This window comes from Syngnathus acus, chromosome 12 (genome assembly GCF_901709675.1).
Source record: "Syngnathus acus chromosome 12, fSynAcu1.2, whole genome shotgun sequence".
Taxonomy (NCBI): Eukaryota; Metazoa; Chordata; class Actinopteri; order Syngnathiformes; family Syngnathidae; genus Syngnathus; species Syngnathus acus.
This window is the reverse complement of record NC_051097.1, coordinates 11,885,867-11,906,038: the sequence shown is the minus strand read 5'-3', so window position 1 is coordinate 11,906,038 and position 20,172 is coordinate 11,885,867. Positions and strand designations below refer to the sequence as shown.

Here is a 20,172-nt window from a genome sequence, read left to right as displayed (position 1 = left end):
GCCTGAACGGGCTGTGCCTGAGGACACACACGCGCACATCAAAGTAGAAAAGACGCCACAACGGAGATGGCGGCAAGGCAAGGCACCGCCGTACTCAGAGCCACGTGAGGTGCCACGTGAGGTGCCACGTGAGGTGCCACGTGAGGTGCCACGTGAGGTGCCACGTGAGGTGCCACGTCAGGTGCCACGTGAGGTGCCACGTGAGGGGTGCCACGTCAGGTGCCACGTCAGGTGCCACGTCAGGTGCCACGTGAGGTGCCACGTCAGGTGCCACGTCAGGTGCCACGTCAGGTGCCACGTCAGGTGCCACGTCAGGTGCCACGTGACACTCAGACGGCCAACGCTCCAATTTGGTTGTCTTCTTCTGGACAGACTTACCCTCGAAGCAGCTTGAAGAGCATGCAGCCCAGCGAGAACCAATCGGCGCTGCTGTCGTACGCCGTTCCCTTCTGCAGAACCTCGGGGGCCATGTAGCCGTGGGTGCCCCCTGCAACGGGCCCAGCTTAGCGCACCTGCCGCACGCGCCAGCCACCTGGCCTTCCCTCCGGCGGCCCCACTTACACGCTGGCGTGCGGTTTCTTCTTGGAGAAGTCGCACGCAAGGCCCAGGTCGGAGATGCGGACGTGACCGTGCTCGTCCAGCAGGATGTTGGCGGGCTGCGGGACAGAGGCGTGGGTGGGCCGTCGGGTGGGCGGGCGCGTTTGTGGGCGGGGCCTACCTTCAGGTCCCTGTAGACCACAAAGCGGTTGTGCATGTGCTCCAGGCCCAGGATGATCTCGGCGGCCGTAGAATCGCATTTCCTTCTCGCTGAAGACGCCGTGCTGCGACAGGGTGGTAGTGCAGGTCGCCGCCTGCCACCGCCGAGCGCAGACCGGGTTCAACGCGACGGCCGAGCGAGCGAGCGACTTTGGCGATGTTGCCGCGCTTACCATTCATGAGGTCCAGGATGAAGCAGAGCTTGTCGGGCGTGTGGAATGCGTACGTCATGCACACGATGAACGGGCAGTCCTGGCGAGAAGGCGCAGGTTAGCCCCGCACCCGTCGGCCCCGCCGGCCCCGCCCCCCGGCGCGCCTCACCCCCGTGCTGACGAGCGACAGCATGATCCTCTCGTTGAGCGCCAGCGTCTCGCCCTGCTTCATCTTGATGCGCTTCTTATCCAGACACTTCATGGCGTACCTGCGTCAGGAGAAACAAAGCGCGTCACGGCAGAAGGCGCGACCCACGTGTAACAAGAGCGGCCGTTGCGGCCGACCGAGCCAGGCTCACATCTTTCCCGTGTCGGCCTTCCTGCATCCGTACACTTCGCCGAAGCCGCCGCGGCCGATGATGCGGTGGACGCTGAAGTCGTTCATTGTCAGCTGCCGACAAAAGACACCAGAAAGGCCAGATGTGGCGCTTGACTCGGACGTGCGCAACACACGGGATGGGGTGTTGACGCCCTGACGTGGCCTGGCCTGGCGTGGCCCGGCGTGGCTCGGCTCGGCCCGGCCCCTCCTCTCCCTGCCAGCGAGTCAACATGCGCTACTCACGTGGATGTTGAGCTCCACGTTCTTCCACTGGCAAAATCTGGTGAACTTGTCGCTGCGGACGAGAGGAGGAGGAAGGAAGGGGTGAGCAAGAACGGAGGGAGATATGGCGGCTGGCGGGGCTCTCTCTCTCACTACCTCTCGATGAACTTGAGGAAGATGCTCCCCCGCAGGCTGTCGCAGATCTCCACGATGTAGGGCTGTTGGACACAGGTTAGCGTCAGGGCCCCCCCCGGGTGAAAGGAGGTGCGTGTGGCCTACCTGGAAGAGGGCGGGGGGGACCAGCTTCTTGGCCAGATGACTCTGGACGTGGTCCACGGCTTTTTTGGAGAAGGGCTGAGAGGGAAAGCAAAAGCCCAAGTGTCAGCCGGGGCCCCCGAGCGGCTCTACCAGAGGGCGGCTCTACCAGCGGGCGGGTCCTCACGTGCGAACACGACAGCAGCTCCTTCATGATGTAGCCGTCGTAGATCTGACGACTGCGACTGAGTCTTTCCTCCTCCGAGTCCAGCTTCTCGTACTCTTTGATCTGCGAGAGAGAGCAGAACGGGGACGGCAGGCGGGTCAGCGCCGGGGGGCCGGGGGGCCGGGTCCCACCCAAAACCAGAGCCCGACAGAGACTGACTTCCTCATAGAACTTGAGCTGCGGGACGGCCTCGTCGATCTCGTTGGTGCAAAAGTCCTTGAAGAGCAGGAAGCCTGCCGACAAGTCACGCGACACGGTCAATCCGCCGCTCGGACGCACCTGAGCGACAGCTGGCCCGAGGCATTAAGACGGCCAGCGGACACGTGTCGGCCCGCACAAACAAAAACACACACACACACACACACACAGGCGGCGAAAAGCAGACAAATGCAATCACAAAACATGACAAGATAAAACACACACACACACACACACACAAATAAGACAAGACACGCATGCGCACTCGTTGCGGTCCGAATGGGTGAGCACGCATGGGTGGGCAGGGCTAATCAAAAAAGATGGCCTGCAAAAAATAGATGTGCCAAAAGAGGACGACGCGTTGGCTCGCATGCGGAAATAGCCCAACGCAACATTTGGTGTGAGCGAGCGCACTGGCCCAATTGAGAGTCCGCAAATTGCGCCTTGTTGCCGGCGCCCGGCGGGAACGACTTGACACCTAACGCCCGGCCGGCTCCGTTTCCCGCCGCTCCCTTTTCCTCATGGCTTTATTTCTCTTTCCGTCAATTTCATTTCTCCCCATCGACCAGTTAAGACACGCGCGCACGCGTTCTTCTACGGGTCCTGTCGCCGTGACAACCGCAGTTGCCTGGCAACCCACGACTCTCCATCATCCATTCCACAAGTCTGACAGACGGAGAGGGGGGACGCCAAGGCAGACTGAGAACAAGAACAACAAGGGGGGGGGGGCACAGAACGAAAAAGAAGAAAATGCACAGAAAGACAGACACACTAGTGCAACATGAAAAGACTCCAAGATGGCGGCGCGCAGGGCCAAAATGTATTTCTTCCGCACTCAAATCAATTGTTTGCAAACGGCCGCAAATTCCGTTCACGATGCGGTCGAAGGGTACGTCGTCAGGCAGCGGGCTGGCGGGCGGGCGGCAGGCGGGCGGGCGGACTGCACAGCAAAATGTTTTCCTCCTTCTCGGCGGCAAATGTTCAACTTCCCCTTGTGTAACGTGACACGGCTGGTTACAAAAGCGGAAAAGCAAGGCCGCCAGGGGCACTCACCAATCTTCTGGTTGAAGATCTTGTCAAAGGTGAGCTCGTCACGCTCCTCCAGATATTTCTGCATCACGCTGCGGATGCTGAGGACACAAAAGGGAAGCGCGTTTCAGTCGCCATCGAGCGGGACAAACGGGACCCGCGGCTGGCTGGCTGGCTGGTTGGCTGGCTGTGACCAAAATGGCTCGGAACATTGACAAAAACGGCCCGGCCCCTTTTGGCTGACAATAGGAAACATTGTTATTGTCTGCATTTTCTGGATGAACACACAAACTTCCTCTTTAGAGATAGTCGCCACGGCAACAGCAGCTCCCCCCCCCCTTTGATTGACAGGCCACCGAGCGGTCACGAGACGACACAGCGGAAGCCAAACGAGCCGTCGTCATCGCCGCCGCCGCCTTTCTTCCTCATTGCCGTCATCCACCGGCGCCGGAAGTCGTAGCGCAAAATGGCGCCCGGCCCCAAAGTCGTTGAAGAAAGACAAACAGCGAGCGGCTCGACTCTTGCCGAGCGTCAACAGGCCAGAGGCGCCCAGACCGGTCGCTGTGCAAACGCGCCTTTCAATATTGACACGTCAAACACATGACGCTGGCCGCTAGCGTCGGCCCGCCCGCCCGCGAGAAGGCCGTGGAAAACAATCAGCGGCGTCCGTTTGCCCGCGGGTGCGCCTTTCTGAAAGCCTTCTTCTTGGTTCAGGTAGACGTGGCCGTTCATTTGCTGCTCGACAAATCGGTGGGCCTCCGTTCGATGGGGGGGGGGGGGGGGCTTTTCTGGGTCGCCGTTGGAAACGAATGACTCTTCGAGCGCAGGAATCTCGCAACAGAGGAAAAGACCATCGCGCAACGGAGGAAAAGACTATCGCGCGCGCGGGTGCCGAGAATAACCTCGGCGCGGGCGCTCTCGGGCGATTAGCGCCCGCAGTGCGGCTAATCCTTATGACGCCATTCCATGAGCACACCGGCGACCTGTTGCACGTTATTGGCTCAAAGTTACAGAGGAAGAGAGAGAGAGACGCAAGAAAGGAAGGAAGGGAGGAAGGAAGAAAGAGAGGGATGGATGGTGGAAGCACGGAAGCAAGCAAGAAAGAACGAGAGGGAGGGAACAACGAAGCAAGCAAGGAAGAAAGCGAGGGATGGAGGAAGCAAGGAAGAAGGCAAGAAAGAACAAGAGGGAGAGTGATGGAGGAAGCAAGCAAGCAAGCAAGCAAGCAAGCAAGCAAGCAAGCAAGCAAGGCATCCTGCTATTTTGTTGCCAGGAAGCCTCAGATCACGCAAAGCCGTCGGGCTGGGTCCAATACGGGTTGTTCTGTTGCGGAGCGTATATCGGCGTGTGGTTTGCCCCCCCCTCCCCTCCCTGTGACTAAACTTGCTCGACTTTGGCGCCGTTTAAACTTCCAGCTGTTGGCGCCGCACGCAGGCAGGCAGGCAGGCAGGCAGGCAGGCAGGCAGGCAGGCAGGCAGGCAGGCAGGCAGGCAGCCACGCAGGCAGGCAGCCACGCAGGCAGGCAGCCACGCAGGCAGGCAGCCACGCAGGCAGGCAGCCACGCAGGCAGGCAGCCACGCAGGCAGGCAGCCACGCAGGCAGGCAGCCACGCAGGCAGCCACGCAGCTTTCCCCGATGTGCTGTCGTTTGGGGTGCAATTTGGTCGCCGTCAAATTATTTCCAGTCATGTATTGAAGCGGATGAAGCAACGTACGGGCCAGAGTAACGGCCCGGGCCGCCGGGAAATGGGCGGGATACAAAGATAGCCTCTGTGCGGGACCGTGTGTGGTGTTAAAATGTGCACTTGTGCGTGCAGCGCTTCATTTGGTGTCCCCAAGACAATGAAGATGCAAATGACCTTGGCGTACAGGCCGTCACGTGCTTTGACAAGTTTGACTCGTACCTGGGCTCGGGCAGGATGATCTTCTTGCTGGCTCTGGCGGCAGGGGTCGACTTGCTTTTCTCCATCGCCATCAAGTAGCTGACGTCAGCCAGCACAGCCTCCAGGTCAGCCATCTTCACGCTCGCTCAACAGTCGTTCACAAACGCGGGGCTCCTCCGACGCCAGATGGGACCAGCATCTGGGGGGTGGGGGGGCGTTTTGTTGTTGCTGCTGCTGCTGCTGCTGCTGCTGCTGCTGGGCTGGACTGAGTTCCTGCGAATGTCCACGGCTCCCTCACCGTGTCATGCCGCTGGCTGTCTTCAGCGAATGTTCAATCGGCGATCTCGTAATCCCATTAAGTGCCCTGAGGGATCCTGGCGGCTCGATACAGCATGTGTCTCCTTTCAAGCCCCGAAGACAAGGTCCACGCCGGCCGGCCGGCCGAGCTGCTGGCGGGCGGGAGGTTTTTCACACGGTGCGCGTTTGCTCCGATCGAGAAGCTGAAAAGATCCGCCAGCTGTTGCGCCTTTAAAGCAACCCCCCCAAAAAAGGAAAAAATAGAAAATATTCTCGTCGTAAAGCAAATGCCCCCCAGCGAGTAAACACGCGCGAGGGAGCCTCGTTTGCATTCCACAAACAGTCAGTCAGTCCGTCCGTCAGTCAGTCAGTCCGTCCGTCCGTCAGTCAGTCAGTCAGTCCTGCCCGCACCGACGTCGCCTCCCGGGCCGCGTAACGAGCCTCGTCCTCCTTGCGAGCTCGCGTCAGGATGCTAAACACGAACGACAGCGATGCTCGCTGAGCTCGTTAGCACGCGGCTAGCCAGCCAGGAAGCTAAACGTTACGACGGCGATGTTGCCTTAGCATCGGGGCTAGCCAGGATGCTAAGGCGCCGTCGCCTCGACAGCGTCGCGTGCTGAGCACAATTTGTCAATAAAGATTCCTACTGAAAAAAAGCTTGCCGCGGAGCGGAGCAAACACGCTAGGCTAGCGGGCTACCCGGCAGGCAGGCAGGCAGGCAGCTCGACGTGTGTGTCCGGTTTGGGGGGAATCGGGCGGCCTGCAAAACGCGCGGGCGTCCCAAGCGACGTCAACGGGGCCAGACAGCTTCCATAGCGCTTTGGGGAGCTTCAGGGGCGACGAGAGGCTGCACTTTACTTGCTCAACTTTGCCTGCCTCCGCGACGCAAATGGCGGCGAGAAGAATGAGAATGTTTAAAAAAGGGCGGAGGGCACCTGGGAGACCACCGGGGCTTTGGGCGGCCGCGTCCCAACCGACACACGGCAGGGAAGTATCGGGGTGGGGGGCTTCGTGCTCCGCCAGCTCCCCGCGCGCGATTCCTTCCGAACGGCTGGCCGAGCTGGGGGCGCCTCTGTCCGGCTCAGGTTCCGTGGCTGGGATTCGGTTTTATCCGTCGGGCTCACCAAGCAGACGCTGGTCGCTGCCCGGTTCCGGTAGCGAACATGTCACGGCGGCAGTGGCAACGGCTGCTATCCTGCGTGTTTTGGTCAATTTTCGTTCGATGGCGCGGCGGCGGCTGCTGCTGCTGCTGCTGCAGCCGTTTCTGGTGGCTTCACTTCCTCCCACTGCGGCGGAAGAGGACGACAAAACACGAAGTGGCTCATCAGACGGAGCCGGATCCGTGTTCGCTTCGGGAGAAAACCTTGTTAAATGGGACTTGCGTTGCGTGCGTGCGTGTGTGTGTGGGGGGGGGGGGCATCACACACACACGTTAAGTTCACCTAAATACTTTCATGATGAACAAGTGCAAGAGACTACTGATGACGTCATTTTCGAGCGTGTGTTCTAAGCATCGTTTTTGGTCAAAATACAAAAACAATGGAGACACCGGTGGTTCCTGTTCCCTTCCCAGTGTAAAGGCGACTCGTTCAAACCCGTCAATGTTTAGCCGCTCGGCAAAGTCAATAGGGAAAGCAAAATACTGGGAACAGGTGTCGGCACAGCACCGAGAAACAAATAAAAGACAGGAGGAACCAGTTTTCAAGTCCTCGAGCGTGGCTCATTTTGATTCTTTATTTTTTTTCTTGCATACATCAAGTGGGACTTTTCCTTCTCACCAGCACGGACCTTTTTTTCATACGGGTTCGCATATTCCGTCGACAAATGAAATGAATATGTCAGCATGCAGGGGTTGACTGGAGTCATTCATTCATTCACCCACCGCTAGATGGCAGACATGGCTCAGTAGCTGCCCTCCACTGCAACGTAAGTAGGACTAATGATTTGGGGGGGCTGCTTTTGAAGTGACAAGCAGAACAAAGATAGCACACACTTGGAGTGCATCGTAAAAAATGGACAAAATGAGTTCTTACACTTTAGGTCGGCTTCTGGTCCAGCGGTTTTGTGCGAGCGCGCGCGCGCTCCTCATCGATCAATGTGCCAACCCCCGCTCCGCCCCCCACGTGTTTGGCGTTTGTGGAACACGGGCCACAAAAGAGAAAGCGCCGACCGACGCTTATGAGTTTGCCGGCCAACCGGAGGATTCCATCTTCCTCCAAAGTTAGCGAACCCTGAGCAGCCACGGGCGGGATGGCGCGCCCTCGAGCCCGCGCGAAGGACGACACGAGAGGAGCACAGGCATGTTTAGGAAGGGCGCTTTATTGTGGTTGCGGGAGGGAGGGAGGGAGGGAGGGAAGGGGCAGCCGGGCTGGGCTGGGCCGGGCCGGGCTGGGCCGGGCCGGGCCGAATCGAGCGGGCCTCTACTGCTGGATGCGCCTGATGGACTGGATCTGAGGCGTCTGGCAGTGCGAGCCGAACTCCTTGAAGTGCTTGTATTCGCCGCAGTGGCGGTCGCACTCCATAACGTACTGGTAACCACGGTAACCGGGGTACTGGTAGCACACGAAGCTGGCGACACAAGGCAGCGAGCGCAAGGAGTTGGTGTGACCCGAGGACGGCTTTGGCTTCCTCGAGTACAGAACGTCGACAGTACTGTAGCGGAGCCCACAACGTGACTACCTGTTCCACCTGCACACGCACGCACGCACTCTTTTGTTTGAATCAACTTCATTTCTTTTTTTACTCACGCTCCAGACTGGACCTTGAGGGAGCCCACTTCGTTGTTGCACCAGCCCATGGCCTGCAGGGAGGGGTAGTCGTCGCTCAGCTCGCCCTTCCGAGCCAGGAAATTCTCACGCTCAAAGATGGTCATGCGGCACTCTCGGTGGTTCTGCCGGACACCAGGCGCACTCAAGCCGGGCCTTTGCGGCTTAAGCGGGCGAGTGGCCCGCTTTTACGGCGGTGGCGGCAGCGGCGAGACTCACCGCGCAGGCAACGGGCCTGAAGGAGGTCAACCTCTCGATGCGGTAGGCGTTGCTGCCCCCAAAGGCGTCGCTCTGGGGGTACTCGCCGCGCTCCAGGACCAACTGCTGGCCCTGGAAGGAGGCGTGCTCGTAGCCCACCCAGCTGCAAAGAGAGCAAAACGGTCAGCGCGTGGCTGTCTGCCTGCCTGCCTGCCTGCTTGCCAGCCAGCCAGCCAGCCAGCCAGCCAGCCAGCCAGCCAGCCAGCCAGCCAGCCAGCCAGCCAGCCAGCCAGCCAGCCAGCCTGCCTGCCTGCCTGCCTGCCTGCGGCCGTGTGTTGTGCGCACTCACGCGCCGCTCTCCACGCGCAGCGAGCGCACCGTCTCGAAGCCCAACTCCATCACGTTGGCGCACTCTGACGTGAACTCGTGGCGCCGGCCCTGGAAGCATTCCTCGTCGAACACGATGATCTGCCGCATTGTCATCATCATTTTGCATCCGTTGGCGACTTACTACTTGTTGCCCCCAAAACGTCATTTTGCGACGACCACCCCGGTGCTCGCAGGTGTCCGACTCGCGGGCCACATCCGCCCCGTCACGTGATTTGTTCGATATGCGGCGGCGCACTCACCTTCCAGTGGCCGGAGAATTTGGTGCAATGGTGCGTCATGTTGTAGCTGTGAGGAAGAGCGGCATGGTTAGCCTTACGCCAGCGATGTCATTTTGTCATCCTGCCGCTGAGATTCCCATTGGCTTTTTGTTCGCAACGTGTTCTTACTGCTTGCTCAAGAAAACACCATGTGATGGAAGCGTGGCTCGCTTTCACTCGCTTGCTTACACTCGCACAAATGAGCCAGGACTCACCTCGCGGCGGATGCTCTTTGCTGCCGATGAGGGCGAATGAGAGGAGCCGGGGGGCCCCCCGCTCTTTTAAAGCCTTCCCTGGCAGGGGGCCACCGCAAAAGGCCCCGCTCAGCAAGAAGAGCGGCCACTCGCTCCTACTTTTGTGTGTGAGCCAAGGCGCCGGCCGGTCGTGATAGGACCGCTTCGCCGCATCCCAACCAGGCCAGGTGGCACAAAGGTGCCGCCGGAGCGAGTACGCGCCAAAGGAATGGCCTCGTGAGCCAGGAGCGTGGAAAAACGCTCAAGAAGAACACAGGCTTCAGGAGCACGCTGCCACCTGCGCACGCTAACACTATATGATCACGCTACCTAGCAAGTAGCGCTCGGGAATTAGCAGGCCACTGGCGCATACTGCTGTAGTCGTTAGCGGGCGAGGCGCTAGCCTGTCTGGAGAGAGGAGAAAATGACCCTTTTGCTATGCTAAATGCTAGTGTCGGAGTATAGACAGGGGGCCCTGTTTCCGTTCTCGGCGCAAATCTAGCGCAGTTGAACTTTTCTTTCTTTTGCTATCTTAGAAGAAGGAGGCCCGACAAAACACTGAAGTGTAGAAGAGAACCAAAACAGGACACAGCTTTTGGCTTTACTGTCACTCATTTGAAAGAAAACAAATGCCATTGAAAATGCAAAACACCGCTGCTACTTTGTGGAGTTTCTTTGGGGGGGAAAACGGCTGACGGAGGGATGACCTCATTGTGCCCCCGCAGCGACACCCAACTAACCCCCCTATACATTCTTTCCCTGTCTGTCAAAACAACAGCATCAGCGCTTTCCTCACGGGGAGGGGAGGGGTGGGGCTTCCAGGGCTTGCCGCGACCCGGCCCAACTGTGTGATGACGCGGCGTTTTCTTTCTGCGGGCCCTCGGCCTTTGCCAGGCTATAAAAGCGGCGGCGCCGTGTCAAACGTGAACGACGCCGGCGAGACCGCTTCGACGCCACACGCAGGTAAGGAGACGCACTCGCGCAGCAAAACCGATTGGATGGAAAATGTAACTGGCCAAAGCAAAAAAAAAATAGAAAACTAGCAAAACGTCTGCATCGTTGTGGTTCCCCGTTAATGGCGGGGTGGTGGTGGAGGTCGGCTCCACGCCTGCTGGCCTTACGTGAAAACTTGACAAGAGTTCATTCAAGCCCCGCCCCTAAGAGCCCCACCTGACAAAGGTTCCTCCAGCATCCATCCACAGATGGACCTCGGCTTGCAAATTCTCTGTTTCCCCCATCCCGACATCCTGCTTATTTTTGCCCCCCCCCCCATAAAATTGATTGCAATCACGACAGTCATGGATTTTGACGTGGTATATCCCTCCCCTCATGATGTAGTTTAATCCCAATTTTCTCCTGATTTGTTTTCAGTTTTGTGCATATTTCTCTTTTCCCTCCAAAATTGGAATAAGCCTCGATTCACTCCTTCCAGCGCCCCGCCCCGCTCGCCATGTCTCAGACCGCCAAGTCCGCTTCCAGCCAAGGCGCCGACGCCAAGAACAAGGGAGGTGCACCCCGCCGCCTCCAGCAAGGTCTCCAAAACTGGCGGGCCCAGCCAGGGAACCTTCAAAGTGAGTCGGACGAGCAGTTAGCACGAGCCCATCGGGTGAACGAAATGAGCCGGCTTGACGGTATAGCCAGTAAGCACGGCCAAGCTTGGCATTTTGTCTTGCAGTTGACGCTGTTTGACCAGGAGAACTTCCAGGGCCGCTCGCTGGAGCTTCAGAGCGAGTGCTTGAACATTTGCGAGCGAGGCCTGGAGCGAGTGCGCAGCATCATCGTGGACAGCGGCCCGTAAGATCCGCACATCTGCCGACGTTACCTTTCTCCGCTCATTCCTCTTCCTCGACCTTTCCGCCCGCCCGACCGACCGCCCGCCCGCCCCCTCCACGTGGCATCCCCGCTGCCCCCCATTCTTCCAGCTTTGTTGCCTTCGAGCAGACCAACCTCCGTGGGGAGATGTTCATCCTGGAGAAGGGAGAGTATCCTCGCTGGGACACCTGGAGCAACTCGTACCGCAGCGATTGCCTCACATCGCTCCGGCCCATCCACATGGTACGCACGGTCAGCATATTTCCACGGGCTCGAGAGGGTTCCCCTTGTGGTGATTGGGGTGTGGAGAACTAAATGAGCGTCACGATGCTACTACTGAAAGTGAGGAACGTGTGCTCGCCTGCAGTCGGACGTTGCGCGTGCTGAGAACGATCAAAGCGGTTCGCTGGACGCTATCGCTAATTGCGATACGAGTTCAACGAGGCGGCTCGACTCAAATAGCGACTATTGGAATAGCGGTGATTGAAAGGACATTGACTTAGCGCTGGTGCTAATGTTGACAGGACAGTTTGGAGCACAAAATCTGCCTGCATGAGCTCTCTGACTTCAAGGGCAACAAGATGGAGATCCAGGAGGACGACGTTCCCACCCTGTGGGCGCACGGCTTCTGCGACCGGGTGGGCAGCGTGAAGGTCCCGGGCGGAGCGTAAGTACAGTACAGCACAGCACAGCACAGCGCTAGTCTGCCACCGATACATTCCGGTTACGATCTGCGTCGAGCTCGGGCTGGAAGCATTTGTCGGAGGGGAAGGTGGCTGAACGCTGGCTGAACGCTGGCTGGGTCCGCAGGTGGGTGGGCTACCAGTACCCCGGCTACCGAGGCTACCAGTACCTGCTGGAGAGCGGCGACTACCGGCACTGCAACGACTTCTCGGCCATCCAGCCTCAGATCCAGTCGGTGCGCCGCATCCGCGACATGCAGTTCCACCAGAGGGGGTGCTTTGAGCTCACCGCCGCCGGCAGCAAGTGAAAGGGCCACGCCCCGCATTTATACTGACTCCTTCATCCGGCCGGCGTCCAGCTGTCACGTCGCACTCGGCGGGCCGGCTTTTTGTGGTGATGGTTAATAAAAGCTATTTGAAAAAGGCTGCTTCTTCTTCAAATATTTCTCATTTAGCCTACGTGAAGCACCTGACCTCAAAGTTGGCAAAAGAGTGAGCACATTGCTAATGCAAATAGCGCAGAGGCGAGAACAAACGTTCCACACAGGGGCCTTTTTATTTGAATGTCGGCAAGGAGGGAGGGAAGGAAGGAAGAAGCCTTTGCCACAACGTCCAGCGAGCGGGTCCCGTCCTAGTGGGGGAGCTGGTGGGCCACCAGTTTGTAGTGGGAGCCGCACGAAGGGCAGCGCTGGGCCTCGCCTTGGTGGAGCCAAAACCAAACCACAGCCGTGTTGTCCTCCTCGCCTGCGCACACACCCGACTCGGTTAGGCTCGCTCGCGGCCTGGGGGGGGTCTGGAGTGCTTGACGGCAACGATGAGGCGCGTCCGCTCTTTGGCTTTGGCTACTTTCAGCTAGCTTCTCGCCCACGCAAACGCGCTTTTTCTTGGGCCGAGCCACCCACCGGCCCTTGCCTTGTTTGGGGTGCCAACGAGAAACGAGGATCTTCCCATGGCAAATATAAAGCGCATCAATTTTTGTGGGGTGCAGGGGCTCGCCTATACGCAAACGTGGCAACGTGATGGACTTTGCGTGTAAGCTACTTACACACGCATCCCACGATCCTCTTGTCGGTGATGGAGGGCACCAGGTGAGGATCCGCTTTGGAACCGGCGTACTCTTTGGGCTTCAACATGCTGTACGGATCCTGAAGCACAGCGCACACGGTACCTTTGACCCGGTTCCGCCATCACAACAGCAAAGTAAGATTGCTCCGATACCGCACCGCCGGCCCTCTAGTGGTCTGTGGCGGTATCGTAGGTTTGTGCCGCCAAATGGAATACAATTTTCCAAAATAAAATGGATTTATCATTTAGACTTGATTTACTTGTGAATTATTAACCCATCCAAATGAGGAGGGAAAAAAAGAAGGGCATTCATGAATTGGCCAGTGAATCAGTTATTGGGATTTTCCTCTGCCAATGATCAGCGTGTGATTGCAAAAACGGCCTGGTTTGCAGATTCTTACCGAGCCTTCCTTCATGGCGTTCATGATGATCTTCTCCAGGCCAGTGGCTTGCTCCTCGTCCGTGGGGATTCCTGAAGCCACACGGCGCGTTAGATCCGGCGCCGTTTGGCTTTTCGGTTGACGCCGCAACGCTCACATTTGAACAAAGTGAAATGGGCGCTTTCCGCATCATTTGGATTCAGCATTTGACAATGACATTCACTCTTGCTATTGATCGCACGTCGAGCGTGATCGAGTTTGATGTTGAACTGGTCAATGTTTTCACCCAATTTAATGGCAATTCCCTCCATTTATTCGGAACAAGCCATGGAATGTGCGATGGAGGTTTTTGTCCTCTGTGCTAGCGAAGAAAATGCTCTTTGCCGCTAGCTAAGGAAATGCTCTTTGCCATTAGCTGTCATTTACTCCAATTGTCTTACTTTGCACATGACTAAAAGGAGGGAGGCCTTTGGGATTGAACAATTCACGTTGGTTGGAGTTTTCAAATGCTGCTTTTTGCGTTCCAATGACGGGACGGCCGGCCGTGCGTTCCAATGACGGGACGGCCGGCCGTGCGTTCCAATGACGGCCGGCCGTGCGTTCCAATGACGTCCGTCCGTCCGTCCGTCCGTCCGTCCGTCCTTTGACAACAACAGTTTAGAAGGTTCGAAACTCGAATTCAACAAGAGGATGAATAGGGCCCTCTTGAGCCCCTGGTGCACGCAAGTGCCAACTCCCTTGGCATTATTTCGGGACGACAAAATGACACTTTTACGGTTGGACTTCAGTGACGGCAAAGGAAACAATCGCAGTGGAAGCCATTTACAAATGAATGGAAAGGCATGGAGCGAGCGCAGTAGCTTCTTCGTCCTTGTCGAGGACAAAGCTAGCCTTTCGGCTTGTTTCAGGTTCCGCGGCTCGGCACTCACCTCCAGCCGCCATGCTGCGGCTCGGCGCGGGCACCAGAGCGGGTCGGCGGAGGCCCACCAAGCGCCAGGGAAACGAAGAAGCTCTCACGGACCAACGCGCGAGTAACCTTGCGGCCGACATTTTGATTCTGCTTGGACGCGAAGAGGGCGGAAGACGCGAAGAAGAAGGGAGGCGCCACGAAGAAGAAGACGACGAAGAAGAAGACGAAGAAGAAGACGGGGCCTCGAGCACTACCCCTGATGGTCTTTTTAATTTTTTTTTTTTAACTAAAAAAACTCTTGCCATACATGGCCTTTTTTTTTTTTTTTTTAAATAAAAAAAAGCCTTACTATACATGGCATTTTCGTGGGGGGGGGGGGGGGGGGGGGGGGGTAACAAAAAAAACAACCTTGCTATGCATGAGCTATTTTTTTTAAAGCCATTTCTTAATTTGTATGATCAACGCAGGAATCAATCCCGCACGCACCCACACACGCGCACACACAAGTCAAGTAAGTATAGCCCTTTCCTACATGCATTTTGTGGTTTTGATGAAATAAAAAAATCCCTACCATACATCATCATTTTTGGAAGCCTTAATAATATTGAATTCAAACGTACGTTATTTTGATGTCTTATTTTTTATTTTTCTGATTCTGCTTGCTTTGTTGTCCTCCCAATACTCCCACATAGTACAGCGGCATGTTCTACCCGTGCCGGCCGGCGGGTCCCTGGCGGTCCAGCGAACGCTTGCGGGCGAAGAGGTGGGTGGGGTCGCGTCCCCGGAAGCCGGGCTGCACGTTGAAGACGGGCACGTTCCTCCAGGCGGACGGGTCTTCGAAGGCGGCGGCGGCTCCGCCCGCCTCGCAGTCTTTGTTGCGGACCATCTGCAGGAAGGTCTCCACGTCGGGGCCCAAACGCCCCAGCAGGCCCGTGCGCACCGCCGCCACCGTCTGCTCGTCACACGCCTGCAGCGTCTGCAGCAGCGTGCTGTAGTACCTGCGCATGGCACACGCCGCTCCGTCAGTCGTGGCACGTCACGTGCTGCAATTGGCATTGACTCCAAAGCAGGCGATGGACTGAACAAAGAGCATTTGTGCAAAGCGCCGGCCGGCGCACCAATTGGGAGCCAACGTGCGTGCGGTCGCAAGGGAAGACTGGCCCGTCCGTCTCAGCCCCGTGAGACTGACGACAACGCATTGGCTCGAGATGGCGACGTGAAATGCAGCGTGCTCCGACTGGCGCGTGAGGTGAAGGCGGGGGACGCGGGCGCTGCCAACCTGTTGGGGAAGTGCGTGGGCACTTGCACCACGTCGGCGAAGGCTTGCGGGTTTCGGCGCGCCGCACCGCAGATGTCGTGCGCCACCAAGCATTCCTCCTGCACCTCGGCGATCATCCTCTGGAAGATGTTGCAGCGGCGGATGGTCTGGAACACTTTGCTGCCGATGCCCTGGGCCACGCAGTGCAGACTCTTCTTCACAAACGTCTTGCCCTACGAGCACACGTCAGGCGGGGGCGCACACGTCAGGCGGGCGGGGGCGCACACACGTCAGGCGGCGCGCACACGTCAGGCGGCGCGCACACGTCAGGCGCAGCGTTTGTCGCCGCTCGCATTGCCAAACGAGCCTCTGCCACTCTCGCCGGCGTTTGTCACCTCCGTATCGAAGGTGGCGGCAGCTTGCAGGAACAGCTCGCAGATCTCGTGCATCCCGTCCGTGTCGCACGTAGAGTTTTCCAGGCAGGAGAAGAATCCGCAACCCACCGCCACCGCGCCGTTCAGGCAGCGCGCCACCTCCGCTACGGCCACGCAAACGGGACGTCAGCATCGCGTCGGACACGCCGGTGGGCGGGCGGGCGAGCGAGCGAGCGAGCGAGAAGCAAAGCGCTCACCGGGGCTGTTGGAGGAGAAGCGGGCGCGGCGCGGAGCCGCCTCCGCGCTCTCTGGCTCCGAGCACCACGCCGAGGACGCCACCACCGCCACCAGCAGCTGACAAGACCACGACACACGCCACATCTTTCAGCGGGATGCGGGTCGGCGGGCCGCGCGTGCCTTTTAGGGGACGCTCGGGCCAATGGGAGCGCGGATCCTTGCTGACGTCACGGGACGAGCCCAGGGAAGAATGTTCCGTTGGGCGACCGTCACTTCCCGGTCGTTTGGATTCTGCTCACGTTTCTCTCAAGGGGGGAGTGGGAGGGAGCGATGTGGATCCCGCACCATTTGCACAAGGAGACAAACCCGCAGTCACAATCCTTGAAACTGCACAAATAATCCGGCACAAACACGCGCGCGCACACACACACGCACACACACACACACACACACACACACACACAAACTCTCTGACATAGCACTCAGAGTTTATTGCGCAAAACTTTGGATTGGCACCTCAAGCGTTTTTCCGCTGGATTTGTATCAGTATTATTAGCCCCTTTGGTGGTGTCGGGAAAGGTGACACAGGTGAGCGTGTCAGAGTTGATGTGCGGGGGGGGGCGTGAGCGTGGAAAAAGGGCTGCGTGCCTTATCTGCGCCTTGAAGAGGAAGTGGCGACCCGTGCTGCTGCGGGGTCAGCGCACACACGCAACCCGTGCACGGCCGGCAACACGCGCCTGCAGCCAGCACTGAACAAACTGGTAGAATAAGGGACAGGATGGGACGGGATCCTGCACACGTGTCGGGCGCGGCGCCGTCTCAGACTAATCCGGCCTGTCGGCACATTTGGTAGAAGTGTCCTTGTTGGCGGATGAGCCGCGCGGGGGCGTCCACCTCCACCACGGCGCCGCGCTCCATCACCATGATCCTGAAGGCAAAACGGAGGCGCAACATTCACCGCCTGCCCGGCTGCCCGGCCGGCCGGCCGGCTGCCCGTCTGGCTGCCGCGCTCACCTGTCGCAGTCCATGACGGTGTGGAGACAGTGCGCGACGGTGAGGACGGTGCAGTGGCGGAAGTGGAGGCGGATGGCCGTCTGGATCAGGCGGTCCATCTCCGGGTCCACGGCGGCCGTGGCTTCGTTCAGGAGGAGGATTTTGCTTTTCCTCAGCAGAGCTCTGGCCAAGCACAGCAGCTGCCGCTGCCCCACGCCACACTGCACCGCACAATGACATTGGATTTCCCTCAAGCAGATGCTCATTTCATTTCACAGACACTCCCCCAGGCGGAAGGCCCCCCGAGGGCAGAGCGCCACCTGGTGGACTCGCGGCCGCACCTGAGGTTCTCGCCTCCTTCGCTGCACCGGTGCCGCAGTTTGTCAGGCAGCGCCCGCACAAAGGCGCCGAGGTGAGCCAGTTCCAGCGCACGCCACAGCTCCTGGTCGGAACGCTGGTCGAAGGGGTCCAGGTTCATCCTGAGGGAGCCGCAAAACAGCACCGGATCCTGGGCAGAGGCGCAAGTGGTGACCGGCGATCAGGATCCCGCCGTGAGCGGGCCGGGCCGGGCCGGGCCGCCCCTCGAGTCGATCGATCGATCACCTGAGGAATGATGGCGATCCCGGAGCAAAGGTCCCGAAGGCCGAGCCGGGCGATGTCCACTCCGTCGATGCGACCGCTTCCAGGATGCGGAAAATGGCCAAAGCCAAGGAGGACTCGCCCGCTCCCGTCCGTCCCACGATGCCCACCTATCCACGACATCTCGGCGTTAGCGCCACCGCAGAGATGATGTTGCCTTGTTTTTTTCAGACGAGGAAGTCGGGTCACGTCGCCACGTCTCCAAAAGGGCTCGGCTTGACGCCAACGTTCTTGACAAGGTGAAAAGAAAAACACCACGCCCACCGCATCACCTTCTCCTTGTCTCGGATGTAGACGGAGATGTCCTTCAAGGCCCAGTCCAGGCCTTTGCGATACCGCAGCCCGTAGTCGTCAAAGTGGATGGTTCCCGTGGCGGGCCACCCGGCGGCGGGGCCAGCGTCGGCCGTGAGCCGAGCCGCCTGGAGAGTGGCCGGCACGTCGGGCAACGTTGGCTTGCAACGTTCCCTGCCGTGCACGGCGGGCCAAGCAAACCTCTTTGGGCGCGTCGGCGTACTCCCGCACTCGCTCCACCGACACAATGTTGTTCTCCACGTCGGTCCAGGACCGAACGATCCAGCTCAGGATCCCCGTCACCTGCGGCACAAAAAACGCGCGTGAAAAAACAAAAAGGGAGGGAGGCAAAAGGCTCGGCGAGAGACGAACGAGCGTCTGCACCTGAAGCGAGTGGGACAGCGCCGAGCCCACCATGCCCGGGCTCAGCCGCTCCCGACTTTGCACCGACAGGACGGCTAGAACCAGAAGATTGCCGAGGAACGAGGCGGCCCGAGGCGGTGGCACCTGGATGAAGGCATAGAGGCAGGCGAGCGGGAGCAGCAGCAGGCCGCTGGAGGGCGTGGCCAGCAAGACCACCACGCACACTTCCACGAGCTCGAACAGGTAGCCCAGCGTCATCTTCAGGCCTTCGGGAACCATGCAGTCGATGGCGTCAATTTCCTTGGACAAGCGGTTGAGGAGGTTGCCGCTGGGCGTGGTCTCAAAGAAGGACACCGGCGAGCGGAGGACGTTGTCCAGCAGGTCGGCGTGAAGGTGGCGTGAGGCCACGATCCCGCCCAGCCCAGCGCCACGGCCAGCGTCGTTCCGAACATGGCCAGGCCTGAGCCAGAGGCGTAATAGCGCAAAGCAAACACTTGGTGGCGCGGCGCGAGCAAAAGCAGAGCAAAAAGGACCTCGCGTCCAGCCCAGCGCTCCAAAAACGCAGAGTCGGAGCATGTGCTCCGGGCCGGTGCCGTTGGCGGGCCGCCGACCCACAGGCTGAGCCAGTAGCTGTAGGCCAAGGAGGCGGCCTGCTGGAAGGCGCACAGGAAGATCACCAACTGATTCCCGAGCGCGGCACCGCTGCTGCTCACTGCTCCCCTCTCCCCCAGGGGATGGATCCAAATCACACGGGGATGGGTTCAATGCAGAGGACAAATTTCACCACACCCAGATGTGTGTGTGACCATCATTGGGACTTTAAGACGATGGTCGTGATGAAGGGCAAGCCCACCCTCCGGAAGTAGTCGCCGTACAAGCGCGCCTTCACCTGACAGCTAACAGAAGACGGGTTTGGGCGAGCGGGCTGGCAGGCGGGCGGGCTTGGCGACAACTCACCCTCCCGACGTGCGCCTCGTCAGGCTGGGTGAGTTTGCCGTTAGAATCTGAAGGCAAGTCTTCCTGGAGTCCCGCCGTCTGAGCGCTGGCGCCGCAGCTGAAGCAGCAGCGAGGACGGACGGATGGACGGACGGACGGGCGAGGTGAGGCGAGGCGCAGCCAGTGGCAGCGTGGCGCGCCTTACCTGATGAGCTGCTCCTGGGAAAGGTCAACGGAGAAGTCGCTGAAGCTCAGGCGGGACAGCGACTTCCTGCTGACTGCAGACGTAAACAAAGCGGCTCCCGCTTTTAAGCAGGCAACGTGGCGGCCACCATTTTGCTCGCGCCGGGCCGGATACCGCGTTTGGGCTCCGCGGCGCTTTCGCCGGGCCGGCTCCCGCCGACGTCGCGGATCAACTTGGCAGAGGCTCCTCGGCGCTCCAGCAGATGGGAGTAGGAGCCCATCTCGGAGACGGCGCCCTCCTCCATCACCAGCACCAGGTCGACGGCCCCGGCCAGCAGGCCCAGGCTGTGAGTGACCAGCACCCGCGTCTGAGCGGAACACAAACAGGGGAAGAAAAAAAAAAAACTTTGTCACACCCTGGCGCCAAAGAACGTGCATGCGTGTGTCACCTACGTGTCACACGCCCGTTTGGACCTCATTTCTCCGGTGTGTGTGCTGGGTCAGGCAAAGGCCAGAGAAAAAGCACTTGCACAATTTTGCTTTGAAAGCATCTTGACGACCAACGCAGCGTTGACACGCGGGCAGGCGGGCGGGCGGGCGGGCACTCGTCCCATGCCATCTACGTGCCACGGAACGCTGTGGTTTTTTCCATTCAGACCTAAATAGCGCTTTGCCACCATCTGGTTGCTGTATTCACAGCTGAGAAAGAGCAAGGAATCGTGGAAGAACTTTAAGCGGACAAAAGGAGTACTTTACCGCCATCTCGTGACAAGCGTAACGGTCGAGCGGCTACCGAGGACTTTGTAGAC

The 20,172-nt window shown here is 59.1% G+C and overlaps 5 protein-coding genes and 1 pseudogene across 5 annotated transcripts in view; 1 reads left to right on the top strand and 5 right to left on the bottom strand.

Moving 5' to 3' along the window:
- The window catches only part of grk3 (G protein-coupled receptor kinase 3), a 9,113-nt gene extending 2,417 nt beyond the window's left edge, over window positions 1-6,696 (bottom strand). The window contains 16 exon segments of the mRNA XM_037266322.1: window positions 1-17; window positions 379-486; window positions 562-656; window positions 719-784; window positions 786-830; window positions 832-851; window positions 930-1,008; window positions 1,078-1,177; window positions 1,268-1,359; window positions 1,531-1,582; window positions 1,666-1,727; window positions 1,789-1,863; window positions 1,952-2,053; window positions 2,150-2,223; window positions 3,242-3,318; window positions 5,121-6,696. The exon segment at window positions 1-17 is cut by the window's left edge and continues 50 nt beyond it. Coding sequence (XP_037122217.1) covers window positions 1-17; window positions 379-486; window positions 562-656; window positions 719-784; window positions 786-830; window positions 832-851; window positions 930-1,008; window positions 1,078-1,177; window positions 1,268-1,359; window positions 1,531-1,582; window positions 1,666-1,727; window positions 1,789-1,863; window positions 1,952-2,053; window positions 2,150-2,223; window positions 3,242-3,318; window positions 5,121-5,233 — 1,177 coding nt within the window. The 5' untranslated portion in view covers window positions 5,234-6,696.
- A 1,001-nt stretch (window positions 6,697-7,697) lies between these two features.
- cryba4 (crystallin, beta A4) lies at window positions 7,698-9,303 on the bottom strand. The gene is made up of 6 exons (XM_037266319.1): window positions 9,222-9,303; window positions 8,989-9,034; window positions 8,709-8,827; window positions 8,381-8,522; window positions 8,144-8,286; window positions 7,698-7,964 (listed from the first exon to the last, which is right to left on the bottom strand). The coding sequence occupies exons 2-6, from the start codon at window positions 9,025-9,027 to the stop codon at window positions 7,817-7,819; spliced, it is 591 nt and encodes a 196-aa protein (XP_037122214.1). The 5' UTR covers window positions 9,028-9,034; window positions 9,222-9,303; the 3' UTR covers window positions 7,698-7,816.
- Window positions 9,304-9,418: 115 nt separating this feature from the next.
- On the top strand, window positions 9,419-12,160 carry crybb1 (crystallin, beta B1). Its single transcript, XM_037266317.1, has 6 exons — window positions 9,419-10,202; window positions 10,677-10,810; window positions 10,915-11,033; window positions 11,162-11,294; window positions 11,576-11,718; window positions 11,862-12,160. The coding sequence occupies exons 1-6, from the start codon at window positions 10,091-10,093 to the stop codon at window positions 12,040-12,042; spliced, it is 822 nt and encodes a 273-aa protein (XP_037122212.1). The 5' UTR covers window positions 9,419-10,090; the 3' UTR covers window positions 12,043-12,160.
- Window positions 12,161-12,266: 106 nt separating this feature from the next.
- Window positions 12,267-14,283, bottom strand: zgc:86599 (uncharacterized protein LOC415253 homolog). The gene is made up of 4 exons (XM_037266321.1): window positions 14,109-14,283; window positions 13,201-13,271; window positions 12,780-12,879; window positions 12,267-12,478 (listed from the first exon to the last, which is right to left on the bottom strand). Exons 1-4 carry the CDS (start codon window positions 14,227-14,229, stop codon window positions 12,366-12,368), a joined length of 405 nt encoding a protein of 134 aa, XP_037122216.1. The 5' UTR covers window positions 14,230-14,283; the 3' UTR covers window positions 12,267-12,365.
- A 410-nt stretch (window positions 14,284-14,693) lies between these two features.
- On the bottom strand, window positions 14,694-16,390 carry LOC119131687 (stanniocalcin-like). The gene is made up of 4 exons (XM_037266318.1): window positions 15,979-16,390; window positions 15,743-15,885; window positions 15,369-15,580; window positions 14,694-15,087 (listed from the first exon to the last, which is right to left on the bottom strand). The coding sequence occupies exons 1-4, from the start codon at window positions 16,100-16,102 to the stop codon at window positions 14,796-14,798; spliced, it is 771 nt and encodes a 256-aa protein (XP_037122213.1). The 5' UTR covers window positions 16,103-16,390; the 3' UTR covers window positions 14,694-14,795.
- A 35-nt stretch (window positions 16,391-16,425) lies between these two features.
- On the bottom strand, window positions 16,426-19,747 carry LOC119131691 (annotated as a pseudogene).
- Between the last annotated feature and the right edge of the window lie 425 nt (window positions 19,748-20,172).